We start from the raw sequence: 19,531 nt of genomic DNA on the forward strand, positions 1-19,531 counted from the left end.
GTAAGTAGTTCACCTACAGAAATCACTAGCTTGTCAACACTGAGATAGTGAACTCAATCCCTTCTTGTTTTTGTGGCAGTTGCATCAGACTCTAGATCTGGATTTTCTGGGATTGCCAGTTTTCCTGGTGTAGGTTGCATTTTATTTTTTAAGGAACTCCAGCTTTTTCTAATAATAAAACAGACCTCCAATATAGAAGAGAGTGGTGTTGAAAACAAACAATCAGTTGCAGTAAACAAATATGTTCACTTTGGTCCACCAGTCGGCAGTGCATTAGTTTGAAGTAAACTAAACAGTTATAGTCTGGGGAAGCAATGCTTGTACACATGCATAGTTTATTTTCGAGTGAATGACTTGACTTAATTGTACAAATTTTTTTATGCCTCCCACAGAGAGCAATCAGATTTTATTTGACCGCAAAAATTAAAATTTTTTGGTCGTATATTGCTATCATGTTGGCGTTGTCCGAAATACTTTTAGTTTTTTGCACTCTAACTAGTAAAAGTGAATAGAAATCTATGAAATTTAAATACAAGGATTATGACCACAAAAGAAAGGTTGGGATTGATTTTGGAAATTTTGGTCCCAACATTTGAGGAATTAGGGGCCAAAAAGGGCCCAAATAAGCATTTTCTTGGTTTTCGTACTAAAACTTTAGTTTAAGTCAACAGAAATCTATGAAATTTTTACACAAGGTTTATGACCACAAAAGGCAGGTTCAGATTGATTTTGGGAGTTTTTGTTTTTTTTGTTTGTGTTTTAGTCTGTTTTTCTTAAACTATAAGCAATACCTCAACTATATTTATTGTATGAAAGAATTGTTAGCTGTATATGTCTGCCTGGCATGGTTCATCTGACCTTGACCCCATTTTCATGGTTCAAAGGTCAATGTTTAGTTTTCATGGTTTATTGTAGAGCCTGCAACTTTTGTTGCAGAAAGCTCGACATAGGCGGTGGCGGTGTTCGCTTACTTTTTAAAAGCGTCATATTTTAGAAGGTAGAAGACATGGAAGCTTCATACTTTGTATATAGATGCCTCATGTTACGAAGTTTCTGTCAGTCCAATGTCCTTGACCTCATTTTCATGGTTCAGTGACCACTTGGAAAAAAAAATCAGATTTTTTGTAATGTTGAATTCTCTCTTATTATAAGTAATAGGATAATTATATTTGATATGTGCTTACCTTGCCAGTCTTCATGCCTGTTAGACAGTTTTCACTTGACCTCAACCTCATTTCATGGATCAGTGAACAAGTTAAGTTTTATATCTCAGATACTATAAGCATTAGGACTAGTATATTCAGTGTATGGAAGGACTTTAGGGTGTACATGTCCAACTGGCAGGTGTCATCTGACCTTGACCTCATTTTCATGGTTCAGTGGTTATAGTTAAGTTTTTGAGTTTTGGTCTTTTTTTTTCATACACTATGCAATAGGTCTACTATATTTGTTGTATGGAATGATTGTAAGGTGTTCATGTCTAGCGGGCAGATGTCATCTGACCTTGACCTCATTTTCATGGTTGTGATCAAAGTTAAGTTTTGAGTTTTGGTCTTTTTATCTTAATACTTTATGCCATAGGTCAACTATATTTGGTGTATGGAATAATTTTATGATCCATATGTCAGTTGCGCAGGTTTTATTTGACCTCGACCTCATTTTCACGGTTCATTGCTCAGTGTTAAGTTTTTGTGTTTTGGTCTATTATAAGTAATAGATCAACTATGTTTGTTGTATGGAACCATTGTTAGCTGTACATGTCTGCCTGGCATGGTTCATCTGACTTTGACCTCATTTTCATGGTTCATTGGTCTTTGTTTAGTTATCTCGGTTAATGCCAAGTTTATGCGACAGTTTTTAATAAAGCTTTATACTTTTGACTTAGTATCAACATAATATCAATGATTAGTAAAGAAGGCCAGACATTTCAGCATTTGCACTCTTGTGTTTAATTTATGTGATAGTTGTAATAAAGCTTTTTATTTAGGACTATCAACACAATATTAATGACAAGTAAAGAAGGCGAGACATTTCAGTGTGTGCATCAAAAATTGAATAATTGGGGTTCCTTGATATGCCAAATCTTATTGTGTTAGTAGATTCTTAATTTTTGGTCCCATTTTCAAATTGGTCTTCATTAAGGTCCAAAGGGTCCAAAATTAAACTAAATTTGATTTTAACAAAAATTAAATTCTTGGGCTTCTTTGATATGCTGAATCTGAACATGTACTTAGATTTTTGATTATGGGCAAAGTTTTCAAGTTGGTCCAAATCAGGATTCAAAATTATTATATTAAGTACTGTGCAATAGCAAGAAATTTTCAATTGCACAGTATTCAGCAATAGCAAGAAATCTTCAATTGACAGTATTGCGTAATAGCAAGAAATATCTAATTGCACAATATTGTGCAATAGCAATCAATTTTCAATTGGAGTTATCTTTCTTTGTCCAGAATAGTAGTTGAATCAACTTAAATCATTGTTTTATACAATATACAATGTATTTTCACTTTTACTACCAACTGATAAATTAAAACAATCTTTACCATTCAGTGATAACAAGCACTTTTTTTTACATTTTAATATTTTATGATGTATTTTAATGTGCAGTTATTGTTGTAAACTCCATTAGAAATTTGAATTGAGATCAGCTTTGGAATAAGGGAAAAGGGGGGGGGGGGGGTCATTTTTTTTTTTCATTTCAGATTTCATAAATAAAAAGAAAATTTCTTCAAAAATTTTTTTGAGAGGAATAATATTCAACATAGTGAAATGCAAGTTCATTAGACCACATTCATTCTGTGTCAGAAACCTGTGTCAACTATTTAATCACAATCCAAATTTAGAGCTGAATCCAGCTTGAATGTTGTGTCCAAACTTTCCCCAACCGTTCAGGGTTCAACCTCTGCGGTCGTATAAAGCTGCGTCCTGCGGATCATCTGGTTGTCTCAGCTGACAGAGTCAAATAGCGAGACTTACATGAAGGTATGCTGTTCCCAGTGACGGCGGCGCCAAGACATTTTTGGAAAATCAGGCATTTTCGAAAATTTGCAATCATATGCAAATGATCAGACTCTTGATGCTGTAACTGATGCTCATCTATTGAACTATGTATTGAGATTTAGGGGCGGATGGCATGGATAATAGGTGGAAGATTTTTCATGGGTTTGAACCCACCCCCACTGAAAAATTGTCATTTTCCGTCTATTTTCCGATTTTAAAACGACCTTGAGAGGTGAACATTGACCAGACTGTGTTTCTCTGTCAATCAAGTCTTACCCTATAGTTACTGCAGTCCATTCATGCTTACTGGAAGTATATGGGACTTAAGTGTCTTGCTGACGATGTCTTGCTGACGATGTCTTGCTGGCGAATTAATATTGTCAATCAGGTCTGCCTAAATGTGTGTTTTTACGGAATTTTGACAAAACGGTGACCTAGATTTTACAGACTAGTTTCCTATTGGCCATATTATGCCTCTGTGTTCCTATACCACCTATGCATGCTTTTACGATAATAGTTTATACCTATAGTGACTACCAGTCACGTAGTGGCAATCAAAAGATGCAGACCCCCACCTGATTTTGGCTACTTTTCACGTTTTTCCGATTTTTAACTCTTAAACGGCTTTCAAAGTGCCATATTCATATTTTCAGACGTCTGAGAAGAGTTTTTGGACCATGCACTGCTTGGTTGAAGTCCCTGCTATCATGACAGTTCATATCAGGTGGGTCATACGGACCATCAAAGAATGGTTGTCGCCATCACGCCTACAGGCGGGATTGGGGGTTAAAGGGTTAATGGTGAACGACTAGTGGTAAGATATTTGGTATGCAGTTGTATAGGTATTGGCACATCTCATTACCATGGAGATTATTTGACTCTGCCCCCTCAGTTATGGTTTTTTGACTGAAACTTTTGTTAAGTTTTCATGTATTAGTTTATTAGGTCAGTTTATGGGGAACCACTGGTGGGACAGTAATGATAATTGGTATGCAGTTGTATAAGCATCAGCATATCTCATTTCCATGGAGATTATTTGGACCGGCCCCTTCATTTATGGTCTATTGACTGAATTTTTTGCTTAGTTTTACAGCTAATACATTAATGCTAGCAAGACAAATCTTTGTTTGGCTTGCTTTGCTTGTATCAATGTTTGCTCAAGCATGGCAATTAAGATAGGCGGGGCTTCAGCTTGTATACGTCATACTTAAATTTTATTGGACAGTTATTGAAGTTAAGGACACTAAATTTTAAACATCACAGGATGACAAATATAAAGCGCAATCGTAGAAATGGAAGCCAAAAAAATGTATTTGTTTTTTCTCGAAGATATGCATTTTCATCATCCAACTGAAAAGACTGTCGTCAAGTACTTTTAGAAAAGCAAAATAACTATTCGAACACACCTACTCTGATTTAGTGATTCATTACATAGGTATTTCATTTGACCCATATATTTCATCTTTTAGTACTGTGATTTTTTTATGTTATAAAGTCAACCTGTAGCTTTGTTATATAAAAATGATAGAATCTGAAGCGAGATGATGTATCAAATGTTCTTCCTTTGTGCGATTTTTAGACAAATTATTCATCTCAAACACACCCTTACATAAGAAGGTTCGCTCGATTTTCTCTTTTTGATACAATTGTTTTCAACTTTTTGATTTTTTTTCTTGAGTCACGTAATTGAAGGACAGACACGGAAATAAGTAAACTTATAGATTGATATGTTCTCCGTCTGTATTAATTAAAAAAAGGGAAGAATTTTCTTCACCCAACTTGATAGATAACCATGTCGTCGACTTGATATCTAACTGTTCTACTTAACTTTGTAATAGATAAATTAAAAACTTATGCAAATGGTTGTTTTTTACAACAAAACACTCGTATTTGAGATGAAAATTGTTATTTTATTTGTTTCTATTCACTTTTGAAAAAAATCTTATTAAAGTAGACATAACAGAAAGTACTTATCGCCTTCTCTATAAACAAAGAATGATCAGTTTGAAGGTTTACAAACAAAAATTAATCCAAAGTGCGCAATATTTAATAACAATAGACATAAAAATTAAATAATTAAGTCATCCCCCCCTAATTAATTTATCCCTTTTATTAGAAAATCAAGTACACCTTCTTTATTAGGGTGTGTTTGAGATGAATATTTTGTGTTGAAAACGTACAAAGAAAGAATATTTGATACATCATCTCGCTTCAGATTCTATCATTTTTATATAGCAAAGCTACAGGTTGACGTTATAACATAAAAAAATCACAGTACTAAAAGATGAAATATATGGGTCAAATGAAATACCTATGTAATGAATTACTCGAAATCAGAGTAGGTGTGTTGGAATAGCTTTTTTTCTTGTTATACTAAAAGTACTTGACGACAGTCTTTTCAGTTGGATGATAAAAAAATGCATACTTTCGAGAAAAAAACAAATACAATTTTTTGGCTTCCATTTCTACGATTGCGCTTTATATTTGTCATCTTGTGATGTTTTAAAATTTAGTGTGACTGTCCTTAACTTCAAACATAACGTCCAATAAAATTTAAGTATGATGTATACAAGCTGAAGCCCCGCCTTTCTTAATTGCCATGCTTGAGCAAACATTGATACAAGCAAAGCAAGCAAGCCAAACAAAGATTTGTCTTGCTAGCATTAATGTATTAGCTGTAATGTGTCAAGACAGTCTATGGGGAACCACTAGTCAAAGGTTAATGATAATTGGTATGCAGTTGTATAAGCATTGGCATACCTCGTTTCTATGGAGATTATTTGGCCCTGCCCCCTCAATCATGGTCTGTTGACTTTGAAACTTTTGCTTAGTTTTCATGTATTAGTTTGTGATTGGGTCAGTTTATGGGGAACCAGAAGTGGTAGGTCAATGATTCTTGGTATGCAGTTGTATTAACATTGGCATATCTCATTTCCATGGAGCTTGTTTAGCCATGTACCTTCAGTCATGGTTCATTAACTTCGAATATTTGCCAAATTTGCATGTTAAAGTGTTGCTATTTTTTATTTCAAAACTTGCTTTATTGAAATTACAAAAAAGCGAGACATATCTCTATGATAACGCTTTATTCTCTTTTTTGTAAGTTGTGTTCATCCCATAATAAGTTTGGTTGTCAATCTTTAATTTGCCTGGACTTAATTTTGTGAAACTAGCACACTGCTTATTAACCATCAAACACAGATCATGTAATAATTTGGTATGTGTCACTTTCAAAGCTCTTGAGTTGTGTCCCCTTTATAAATGAAAAATGGCTTCATTTGCCATTTCAACACATGCTGTATATTGCCTCAACCAAACTTGTACATAAAGCTTATGACCACCAAACACATCAAGTTCGAAAAAAAAATTAAAATTAAATTTGCCATTTCTGCAATCTTAACTTTATTGCTCTGATCTGACATTTATTGTTAGATATACTTAGGAAAAAATGTCTGTTATGCCCCCATTGTAGGGGAGGGGGAATTCAGTTTTACCTTATCCATAAGATTTAGATAAATTTTATAAAACCTTTACACAATACTTGTTACCACAAAACATAGATCCAGAAAATTGGTGAATTCTTTTATGTTCTCAACTCAAGTTTGTTATGAAACTTGTACACAACTCTGATAAAGTAATTTGAGTAAGGCCACTTTTACAGTTCTTGAGTTGTGTCCTTTTATAAGGTTGAATGTCAGCTGTGACATTATCTCTGTCGCATGGACGCAGTCCCAATTTATTTGATTCCGTTCAATTTAATGAAACTACAATATTCTCTGTCTAATGATTGATTGCAATTATAAACCAACAATATTTTTTTTTCTCGCAAGACCGTTTGCTCCTGTGTCTGTCCCAAGTTGGGAACCTGCAATTCAGTGGTGGTTGTTGTTTGTTGCTATGTTACATATTTGTACATTAATTAGGCTGTTTTCTCATTTGATCTGTTTTACAATTGTGATCTCAATGGGGTACGGGCTTTGCTTATTGTTGAAGGCTGTATGGTGATCTATAGCTGTTTATTGGTCCCCTACTGATGAAATAGAAGGAAACTTGAGGTTTGCACTTCTTCCGGCAAATCAGTTTTCCACACTTTTTCTTCATGCTTTGAAGATATTGATTTGATATTTGGTATGTTGTTTTATAATTACAAATCAAGTTCAATTTTTTTCTACTCTGATGATTTTGTGCAGAGTTGTGGTCCTTCAACTTGTAAAACTGATTTAATGATTTAATCAGTTATACACTATTTTCGTCATGATTCGAGATGTTAAATTGAAAATTCTTGTGCAGAGTTATGGTCCAGTTATATAAAATTGACAATTTTTTTTATATCAAATTAATAATCTGTTTATATATCAAATTAATAATCTGTTATAGCAAATAAATATTTTGTTATATCAAAATCGAAAATCTGGTATATCAAATTGATAAGGTGTTATATCAAATTGTAAAAAGTAGACTAGCGTGGCTTCCGTATTAAGCAATCAACCATCAGTTACAGTCAATTTTTGAAGTTCCAACCCTCGATGACACTTGACTGCTCAGATTTGTGCTAAATTTTGTTTAAATGGCTATAGGTAGCTCATCTGCTGGTTTATAGGTTAACTGTAAGAGAATAGATCTTTCATGGGATCATGTACCTGGTTTTAATTGAGGCCCCTATTAGAAAGATGCACGTGGCAAGAGTGCAAATGACAAAATTTGCCATCCAAGTCGCAATGTATAAAAATATAACAACTATAGGTGAAAGTACGGCTTTCAACACGAAGCCCTGGCTCACACCGAGCAACAAGTTATTAAGGTTCTACAATTACTCGTGCTAAACAGGAAAACCAACGGTTTAAAAAAACGAAAAACGCCCATGCACCACACCACCAAAAGATAATCTCTTTAACTAGAGGCTCCCGACTCAGGACGGTCAAAATAGCCCAACTTAGTTTTGTTTTTCCCAGATGAATAATCAACAAAAATACAAACGAAATCTAACGTTGATTTATGAAACATTGAAGCACTCCATAGAGTCGTATGTTACAAAAAAAAAATGATCACTAAGTCGTGAAATAACCCAGAGTAAACGTAGCACGGACGTCAAATCACACGTTACAATCAATCAAAATGATTACCACAAAATCGTGATGCTGAATTTTACATTATTCAATTACAAACATAAATGTCACTTTATTTTTATTGCATGGATAATATAGAAGGAAAAAATAACACTTATATTCCCATTATAACCATTATATTATATTTGTGTTACGATGTATGCGAATTGTTTTATAACTTGACATGAATGTATGAGCTTGCCAAGAGCACCTGTTACATGTAGTTTTATTAATTGGATGTCTTCTGGTTAAATGTAAACAAATACATTTTTTTTTTGTATCTCGGCCATGGCATTTGAAATGTACTTTTGTATGTACGTTATGTATCATCAGCAACAACATTCGAAAAAAAAAATGTTGATTTGAAATGAACTGGAGATGATTCCTGAATTACTCTATCTTTATTGTATGTAAACTGAACCCATAGTTTAACATGTTGTATGATACTTATAGATTATCGTTGATTATCTCAACGAGAAAGGGACTGGAGTTAAGATGACCAATGATATTCTGTTTATCGCTATTTTACCTATGACGATTTTGTCAATTTCATGTCAATTTCGTTAGCAACGCCACGTGCCTGCTTATTTTCTAGCGATACTTTTCCATCTCAAGCGAGTAGCATGGTATGAGAAATTATCACAAAAATAGACCTAAGAAAAAATGCTCAAAATTAATAGCGATAATACCTGATAAAGTTTGCTTGTAATCGAAAAATTACTGATTTTTATCGCTTTTTTGTGCCCTTTTCCTTTGATCTATTTGTGTGATAATTTTTCATGTCAAACTACTGGCTTGAAATGAACAAGTATTGCTAGAAACTAAGGAGGCACGTGGCGTTGCTTATGAAATTAATAGATTATCTTTGATCATTTCAACGAGATTGATTTTCTCGCTTGATCCGGTGCGGCGAAAGCGAGACAGGCAATCGAGTTGAGAAGGCCAATGATAATCTGTTTATCGCTATTTTACCTATGACGACGTTGTCAATTTCATGTCAATTTCGTTAGCAACGCCACGTGCCTGCTTATTTTCTAGCGATACTTTTCCATCTCAAGCGATTAGCATGGTATGAAAAATTATCACAAAAATAGACCTAAGAAAAAATGCACAAAATTAATAGCGATAATACCTGATAAAGTTTGCTTGTAATCGAAAAATTACTGATTTTTTATCGCTTTTTTGTGCCCTTTTCCTTTGATCTATTTGTGTGATAATTTTTCATGTCAAACTACTGGCTTGAAATGAACAAGTATTGCTAGAAACTAAGGAGGCACGTGGCGTTGCTTATGAAATTAATAGATTATCTTTGATCATTTCAACGAGATTGATTTTCTCGCTTGATCCGGTACGGCGAAAGCGAGACAGGCATTCGAGTTGAGAAGGCCAATGATAATCTGTTTATCGCTATTTTACCTATGACGACGTTGTCAATTTCATGACAATTTCGTTAGCAACGCCACGTGCCTGCTTAGTTTCTAGCGATACTTTTCCATCTCAAGCGAGTAGCCATGATATGAAAAATTATCACAAATTGAACCAAAGGAAAAATGCACAAAATAGCGATAAATAGAATCATATCATAAAACGGATATTTCTGTATCAACAACATATATATTATTTTTTAAGGAAAATCGCTGTGTTAGAAAACTTAGTCTAGAAATTGGAGCTTAGATTATTCAAAAACAAAATTAGGGAACGTGTTTTTTCAACTCTATGTGCTTTCTGTTCAAATACTAGTTTGACTAAATTCAACCAGCAATATTTCAGAAAATAAAAGACATAAATGCATTTTTTTTCGATTTTCAGTTAATTTGTATTCACATTTTACCAAAATATATGACATAGCCCATTTACTGTTCATTGAGCTTACGATTCGTCTTTGGAGAACGGTATGTTTCAGTTTCAAGATAACTATTTTAAATGCAAGAAAGGCATTCAGATCGTTTTTTTTTACTATATTTGTTTATGATTTTGATTACTTTACGTCGTAGAAGCACAAGGAGCCTTTATCTCGGCGAAAGCTTGTTCAAATATTTAAAAAAACAAACTAAGACAGGTTTCAAAAATTACACAGTAGTTCTAGTCTAGTCTTGTCAATTTACTAAAACTTTTAGTTTTAAGCGAAATAATAACAAGACTAGACTAATATTCAGTTTTGATATCAGACATACACAGGAAAATATTTTATTTGTCAGAGTTGTTTTCCTTTGCACTTTTCTATTTAGCAACGGTAAACTGATGATATGACCTATTTAGTAACGGTAAACTGATGATATGACCTATTTAGTAACGGTAAACTGATGATATGACCTCTTCTAGTTTTCTCTGTAATTTCTTTAACTTTACTGCAACAAGTGAATGAATTAAATCCAACATGTATACACTTTGATACTTATATAATAATATAGTGTTATTAACTGGCTGTTTCTGTATTGGCAGTGGAATAGATTCAAGGTTTGCTGTATTGGCCTCGAGACATATAGTACTAATATCAGAAAACGGGAGCGATGAGAGATCGGTTTTTAATTAGATTGCTGTTTTACATACATCAAATGTGAATATAGGGCCAATCAAATACGGACTGCCAATGAATCCTGAATTACATGCACATATATGTTTACATGTAATTCAGGATTCATTGCCGGTCCGTATTGACATGGCGCTAAATATGGTAACCTTGTCAAACCCCATATGACATTGTAAAATAAATCAGTTTGATAATATGACCAGGTTCAATGTTATTCATTTACATGTTTATTCTGTTTACCACTTCTTATCAATATTTTTTTTAATTTGTATTGGAAATACACAAGATAGATAAAAGATTGATATTGGCTGCAGCAAAACGCACAATTCAAAAATTATAAGTGGTCAGATTTTTTTTTAAAGTGATAGGATATTAAACATTTAGTTGATACAGCCTTGACAAAGCCTGTATAGGTTATCTATTATTTTTTTTATTCATATTATATTATGAATTGTTTAGATATCTTTTTTTTTTTTTTTAAATTAAGCAAGATATCATATCAAAATGGGCATAAACATATTAACTTCCTACATGTATTTTTGCTTCCCAAGTTTGTTTTTTTTCTTGGCAAACTGGAAGTAAAATCACTAGAGATAGAAAATTTGGTTATATCATGAACATTACTACTTCACATTTAAAACATTCCAGTCTTTTAAATGATTATGTTTTTACCCTAATGGCTTGTACTGATGTCAGAATAATGGGTGTCGTCTAGACATATAAGATCAACATAATTAAATTATGATACATGTAGTACATGTATCGTGTATCTCGATCTAATACATGTATCGTGTATCTCGGTCTAATACATCAATTACTGATCTAGCTGTGTTACTATAAGACAAATATATTGATATAATTGCTTCATATGACCTTTTATTTAATAAAATAATCTCAACTTAAACTACATCACCATAGGTTAAAAAATGTCAGCGTAAACGTTTTCTATTGAATATTATCATTTTTTTATGAGAATAAATGCAAATACATAGGAAGTGAGAGTTCTGATTTTTTCTAACCCATAATTTAGGTGATCAATGTTTTATCTAAGAATTATTGTTTTCATGGAATTGCTTCTGTTAGATTTATGGAATTTTTACAAGTTAATAAAATGAACGTTCATTGTAATATTCCAACAATTTTAGTAATTAGCAAACAATTCATAATAGCAAATTATTAATTCCAATATGAAATTGAATACGTTTTGAGTCAAACATTATCTTGACACCCCCTTTTATTTATCATATACAAGAATGTATGTGTAATGGAAACATGAGAACATTAATGACCTGTCCAGTTTATGATTGCCGAACGTTTACAACAAGCATTTAATATGTCATAACAAGACATCATTTACATTGTCTTAACGATATAAATATATATTAAATCATTTTATGACAGATAGGGTATAGGCTCCATATAAAGCTCTAAATTCCATCCTCTGTGCGTTTTTGCCATTAATTTTGTGGAAGATAGATATTAGACACAGAAAATGAAATCCGTAAGTATCGTCTTACTCATCATCATATGTGTTTTAGGTTGTGTAATTTAACTAATTGGAACTTAATTGTCACAAGACTTTGTATGGAAAGCTGCGATTTATGTCCCTTTTAGATGATTAAAAAAATAAATATAGAAACGCACTTTTAGTTCTTAAAAAATACTGCACCAATCAGTGACTCCGGAATATCTTAATGTATTTAAGCATGTGCATCAGTTAGTTCTAGAACAACCAGACAAAGGTCTTGTAATATGCATATTAAATATTAAAAAAACTGAAAGTGAATATAATAAACGTACTTTGTTGATATCTGGAAGTATTTTGTGGATCAAATTTGTCCACAAATGTAAAATTATGCAACCGTGACAATTGAATCTTTAAAAAACACATATTGAAAAATGTTTTGTTTAATTAGTTAAATTCTAATAACAGTATAATATGTATAATATTTGATATTTGTATTAGTATTTTTATAATTGAATTTAGCTGCGGAACCGTAGCTCTTAGGTCCTTATGTTATTTTTTGACTATTTGCGGACCATATAGATCGTCCGCAAATAGTAAAAAAATAAAATAAGGACCCAAGAGCTACGGTTCCGCAGCTAAATTGAATTAAGGCCAATATGTGTTTGTTTTATTTCGACTTAGGTCGTCGTAACATTTACTACCCGAAGACCATCAAAAGATACATATGTATATATGCTAACCCTAGGACAAAATGTAAGACATATATTATCTTGGAAAACGTTTAGGACTAAGATCATATGTGCTCTAACACCCTCTCGACACGTCCTGGTTCTAAGACAGATTCGTTTGCACGACCCTAGGTTATTTAGATTTTTTTAATATGTCTTTTCTAACAAAAACACTCAATTGAGGAAAATGAATATCAGTTGTATCGCAGTGTAATAGAATTTAAGTTGGATTGTTTATATTGTAGATACTTGCTGTTATTTGCTTTGTTGGTTTCGTTGCTTGTCAATCTCCAGCATCACCACAACCAGAACCAACATCTAAGGCTGCCCCAGAACCAGCACCTGTCGTTGTAAACACAGTCAAAGTAACAGCACAAAGGACCGTCACTAAATCTACAAAGAAAGGATGTGTAAGAAACTAAAGATAAATAAACATGCGATGATTTAATATTGTTTTGTAATTACTATTGACAAGACTTTAAAACATTGTAAATGCCAAATCAAAATTAAATTCGAAGCGGAAAAAGGCAGAAACCGATCAATTCTAAAAGTTTACCTTCTGTATATTCTTTTAGTCTGCCTTATATGAAACTTTATTTGCTTAACTTTTGTTTTACCTTAGCTTTTAGTCGAATCATTTTGCAACGTATAAAGTTTAAAAGCATATATTTTTACTATGGACAATTTGTTTTCATTCCAGAAAATCCAAAGAGTGTAAATATATACTTACTTGGTGTTAAAAACTCGTTGACTTAAAAGTTCTAATAGATTATTATAACAGCCTGTCACAAGAAATATTCCGTTATTATGGTATTGCTCACATGCGAAGAGGATATATTTCAGTTACATTTAAATTATTTTACATCTGCTACCAATACTGTACATAAAATACCAAATAATATTAGACACATATTTTAAATTATTTAACTATACCCATAGCTTTATGATATCCTTCTGAACACCTTAAACCCAACTTTCGTATCCATATGATTAATGTTTCGGATTAACATTTTGTTTCGTGTCATCTTTTAGGACCCCGCATGCGACACCCCATTTGAAACATGTGTGAGACTTGCTAAATGTCAGGGAAATGACTGCTTCAGATGCGCTGGTAAGTCTTTGTAATTTATAGTCGGGCGAAATTCAGTTAAAGCAGAAAAACTTGTCTTTTACAAAATGTATTAAATACTATGGCTCAGTCTTTAACAAAGCGAAACCTTACCACCAAGACTGTGACTGAACATTGTATTTGCATGTAAGTTATCTCGTTTTTACACCATGAATGTACGATGTACCTTCTGCATATATGGGAGAAATGGGATAAAAAAATTGTAAGGGTTCCGCGGAACCCAGTGTCTCGCCTACTTTTGCTGTACATCGCGGGCTCAACAAAAATGAGGAAAAAAATCAATACAAATTTTCCTCTTGATACCATCTTATGATTGTAAGAAGCTTCTTTCTAAGTTTGGTAAAAATCTAGGATAGTTAATAAATCTAATGAATGTTTTGAAAACTTTAACTGCAAACTGTATGTAATGTTAACTTAAAGAAAATCTAAGTCCATTTCAAAATAAAATACAGAAAAAATGGAGTTATCTTTTTACAAAATTTACTTCTGGATACTATTTTATAATCATAAATAAGCTTCTGTCCAAGTTTGGTACACACCCAGGATAGCTAAGAAAGTTATTATTATAAAATTTTAAAAACTTTAACCACAGAGTGAATGTAATGTTTCCCTGCAGAAAAACTAAGTCCATTCAAAAGTAAAATATGGAAAAAAATGATTTATATTTTTACAAAATTTACTTCTGGATACTATCTTATGATCATAAACAAGCTTCTGTCCAAGTTTGGTACAAACCCAGGATAGTTTAAGAAAGTTATTAAAATTCTAAAAACTTTAACCACAGAGTGAATGTTATGTTTCCCCGCAGAAAAAACTAAGTCTATTTATAAGTAAAATACGGAAAAAATGGAATTCTATTTTTACAAAATTTACTTCTGGATACTATCTTATGATCATAAACAAGCTTCTGTCCAAGTTTGGTAGAAATCCAGTATAGTTTAAGAAAGTTATTAAAATTTCAAAAACTTTAACCACAGAGTGAATATTTGTTGACGACACCGACGACGACGAAATGTAGGATCGCTTAGTCTCGCTTTTTCGACTAAAGTCGAAGGCTCGACAAAAACGAATTCCCTAGTGTATACAAAGCAAAAGGAAATATCTTTGAAATTGCATTGCGTCGATTGAAAGACTGAATAGACACAGAACTGCGATTAACATCAAAAGTAAGCACTGGGTTCCGCGGAACACTTACAATTTCTTTTCTTATCTATGATTGTGATACACATAAGTCTTTTACATTATGCAAAATTTGGTGACACAATCAAAGATGTGTCAAGTATGTCAATTTATACCAATAAATAGGGTATTATGAATGGAGAGGTTTTTTATTCAAAATTTATTCAAAAGCTATGTGCAAACATGAAAGAACCCATTCGAAACTCTGTATTTGTCCATTTAAACGAGGAATAGTTCTAAGGGAAAACGTGTGTCATTGCATCATAGCATGCTTATATAATAAGAATTTGAAATATTTATTAATTAATATCGTTTTCAGTGACAGTGAGTATCGTTTTACCTGGAGCCGGTGAAACCATGACAAAACCAGCAAAGGAAACACCAGTAACTCTTCCTGCTGACCTCCCTAATGTGTTTCAGATGCTTAATGCCGCTCAGAGTAACCAATTATTGAATGTGCCAGCTCAAACAGGAAACTCAATGTTCGGCAGTCAAGGTAATCATTATTTTTAGAGTTGAATAGAAACAAGAAGATGTGGTATGAATGCCAATGTAATGTTTTAGGAGGGAAAATAATATTTTTTTGTTTCTTTTTTCAAAAGTTTAGACAGTCGTGATATATCTAAATCAAATAGCGATTTTGGTAGTCGTCTTTTTATGTTGATAAAATAAATTGTATAATTTATTTGTAATTATCTTATTACTGAAACGTAACATGTGAAGGAATTACAACTCATCGAATTGAAATTTCTAGTTTATCCAACATTTATCCAACAAAATGTTGACACGTTGTGCCCTTCATCCTGCATATATCGGTCAACTACTTAGAATCAGGGACGTATATAAGTCCTTGGTAGAATAAATCTGAATGTGCTTTTGTTCTGAATATATATGATATACTTGCCACGGAACGTCAAAACAAAAAAATAAATCAAACTTGGATATATTCTTTTATTTCAGATCCTATGCAGAATATGTTGTAAGTAGTATTATGATTATTGCTTTTTATCACGGTTTTTGAATAAATTACTTAATCGCGTATAATTTCTGATTGGTTGTGCATTATGATGAGGCTGAAATACAGCAACAGCTATTGGCTTAAATGAGATTAAGAATTACAAAGTTTTCTCGTCCAGGATAAGACATCAAATGCCGGAAAATTAACTATGTGTATTTCAGTTCTGATCAACTGTCATTAATTCATGTTCGTTTTATTATGCATACATTTCACAGATAAATTCAATATTGAAATATCAGTTATTAATATTAAATGCTTGCGGTTATTCTGCAATTGGCACGATTTGCTTGGCTAAACAATGTTCCTATACAATGTTAACAGTTTACAAAAATGCATTTATATCTGTATTTTATAACTTTTGAACACCTCCAGAAAGGCACACCTCAATAGTCGTGTCTACATTTATAATTGTTTTAATTTTCAACAAGATTTTTTTTTAAATGCATGGGTGTACAACGAACACTCTTAAAGTACATCAATATTATACCAATCGATATCTAAAAATACCACATTTCCAATACTAATTTAACAACCACATGCACACATATAACCTTAAATTAGTGTATCTTCTAGCGAAGCAGTCCGAAGCTTTTTATAAAGCTAAACTTTGGTGGAGTTATTATTCTTTTACCTCAAAATCTTACTCGTTATAACTTCCGATTCACAAGAGCTTTTATGCCACTTGCAGTCAGTAGCAATGTTTCATGTAAATGATTTCCTTGTGACATTTATCAATATAGAAGAGGAAGTTAGGACTTTTATCCTATCACATTGTATCAGGAACATGGAAACATCACACTTCTAATAGGAAGCTTTATTACAGACCCTTTATGGAGTGATAAGCCTTCTTAGTTTTTCCTTCCGCTTTCATCAAATACATTAAAAATTAACAAGATGCTTAGAAATTCATCCAAACTTAAATCAGATACAAGGTGAGGCAATACACCTTGTTTACATGCACATTATAATGATCAATACGTTTCTCGACTTAAATCAAACAAAAATGACAATTATTTTTTTCATATTATAAAATCAAAGTCATACCATGAAATTAGAAACATTTATTTTATAGACAATGAATTGTGTCTAGTACAAGAAGGCCATGTCGTAAATATGTAAAGATATTATTTAGAAGGTACAGACAAACAAAGAAGTAATTTATGTTTATGTTTGTAAGGACAGATAAATATCAACTAAATATACATGAAAAAACTAAATCAACCTAAATCTCAACTCCCATTTACTTTATTTCAGAATGGGATCTTTTATGTTCGATGGTGGAATGTTCTTCTAAACGAAATGAGACAGCCTGAACTTGAAACATTGCAATGCAATTAAAAAATCATAATTTATGAAAATCATCTACCATTATCATAATGATATTTAATGAATAAAAATTAAACAAGATATTTATTTTATAATATTTACATGATATTAACTGATGTACCGTTAACGGTCGACTTAATAGGGCTCGAATGTTGTTTAGAATATAATTGAATATAATATATATGCGCGCTGTGTGTTGCCATTGGGATCTACAGTTGAAAGAAAGTTGATATAGGTGTCGAACAATGCAGATTGACACAGGGTTCGAGTAGTTGTATAGGTTTACAAGGTTTCCTAACATGCATGAATATGTGCAATAAGGTTATGGAGGCTTACATGAAATAATCAAATTCAAATTTGAGTATTTCGCACGAAAACCTTGTGATATTTTGTTTTGAAGTGTAATGTTTGATAAAAAAAATATCATCTATGTAACAATGTTTTACCTTCCGTTACCTGTCAAGTATACTTAAGCACTTTAGCTTCCCACAAACATTTATTCAATATATAATCTAACGACAGAATACATAATATTACATCGCTCAAAGATCAGAAAATTCTCAAAAATATCAATAGATCTTAAGATCTACGATTCCGCCAGTTATAAAATGCCAGATCATTAGACAAAAGAACCGTTTAAACTCAACTAGTTAAAAAAAAACGTCTGTATAAAAAAAAAAAGAAGGCGTATGCTTGCTAATGAGAAAACTCGAGACCAAATTGTGCTGAAGATAAAAAAATAGAGGTCACTGTACTGCCGTCAACAATGAGGAAAACCCATACGCATAACAAGCTATAATAGTCCACGAAACGACTAATGTAAGACAACAATTTATACAAGCAAAAGTAACGGCCTGTTTTATGTACATGACAATAAACGGAAAAAAAACCTGTGACATGCAGCAATTAACAGACAACCAACCACTCCGGACAACTAGTTAAATACATTTTCTGTACTCTGTGATAGGCACATACAGTATTTAGCAGGGTTAAACATATTTGTGGGCGCCCCTCCCCTAACATCGGACAGTAGTTTCAAATCACATCGCACCATGTACCAACATCTTAATCATTTTTTGCATGTATTTTATTTCTATTTGTGACATAATCATTATAATAGAAAGTATGGTTAATAGAAATGCCATTTATTACTTGCTTTTTACATTACATTTACAGAGAGGATACATCCTGAAAATGATTTTAAGATCTTTCAAAAGTACATATATTCTTGAGTCTGTTTTATCTGTAACCCTGGCAATTAGTGCTTATATACGCTCTTTACAGTCGGCTTCATTTGAACATTTTTGAACAATCTATACCAGCTGTGAAATGTAAACACCCTGGAACATTACAGATTTAAAAAGGAAGTTCTTTAAATCAAAGTTTCAACGTCTCTATTGTCATATATTTTAGTTTTTATTTCAATACAATTGGGTCTAAAAATGGACAATATTGACTGTTTTCTTTTGAGTTAGTGTTAAACTGAATTTATTTTGGATAGGTATATTCAGTTTGTGTCATAAACTCGGAGTAATAGTAATCACATCAATGTTTTTGGTATACTTTTTTAAAATGTCGATCTATGTGTCATCTTCCATTGTTTGATAAATCCAAGTGAGTTCTAATGTCAATTGGTGTATCCGTGGCAATAATCTACATATTTTAACACAAAATATTACAAAAAATAGGTGAAAATGTAACAAAAGTCCCCAGAAAATTGGTCCAAAGTAGAATTTCAATCCATTTGAACGACACATTTTCCGAAAGTATTGACATTTATCCATCAAGAGGTAAAAAAAAATGCTTATATAGGGAATCCCTGAAGCATGACTAGAGCGCGCCCCTCTCAGGCAGTCAATGGGTCCCCACTTATGAAAATTTCTGGATCCGCCACTGTTTTGTACAATTTTGCACATGCTCATCTGTCTAGAATCTATAGTTTTATGTATGTTTATATATTTAGTGACATAACCATTGGCAGCTCTCTCTCTCTATATATACATATATCGAATCCCGACGAGGGCAGAACAAAAAATTGCGAAAGC

General features: G+C 32.5%; 1 protein-coding gene across 1 annotated transcript; it reads left to right on the forward strand.

Moving 5' to 3' along the window:
• The first annotated feature begins 11,971 nt into the window (after positions 1-11,971).
• On the forward strand, positions 11,972-17,538 carry LOC134707231 (uncharacterized). Its single transcript, XM_063566826.1, has 6 exons — positions 11,972-12,139; positions 13,080-13,244; positions 13,867-13,945; positions 15,462-15,638; positions 16,103-16,121; positions 17,415-17,538. Exons 1-6 carry the CDS (start codon positions 12,131-12,133, stop codon positions 17,452-17,454), a joined length of 489 nt encoding a protein of 162 aa, XP_063422896.1. The 5' UTR covers positions 11,972-12,130; the 3' UTR covers positions 17,455-17,538.
• Positions 17,539-19,531: the final 1,993 nt, after the last annotated feature.

Source organism: Mytilus trossulus, chromosome 2, assembly GCF_036588685.1.
Source record: "Mytilus trossulus isolate FHL-02 chromosome 2, PNRI_Mtr1.1.1.hap1, whole genome shotgun sequence".
In the NCBI taxonomy this organism is placed as follows: domain Eukaryota; kingdom Metazoa; phylum Mollusca; class Bivalvia; order Mytilida; family Mytilidae; genus Mytilus; species Mytilus trossulus.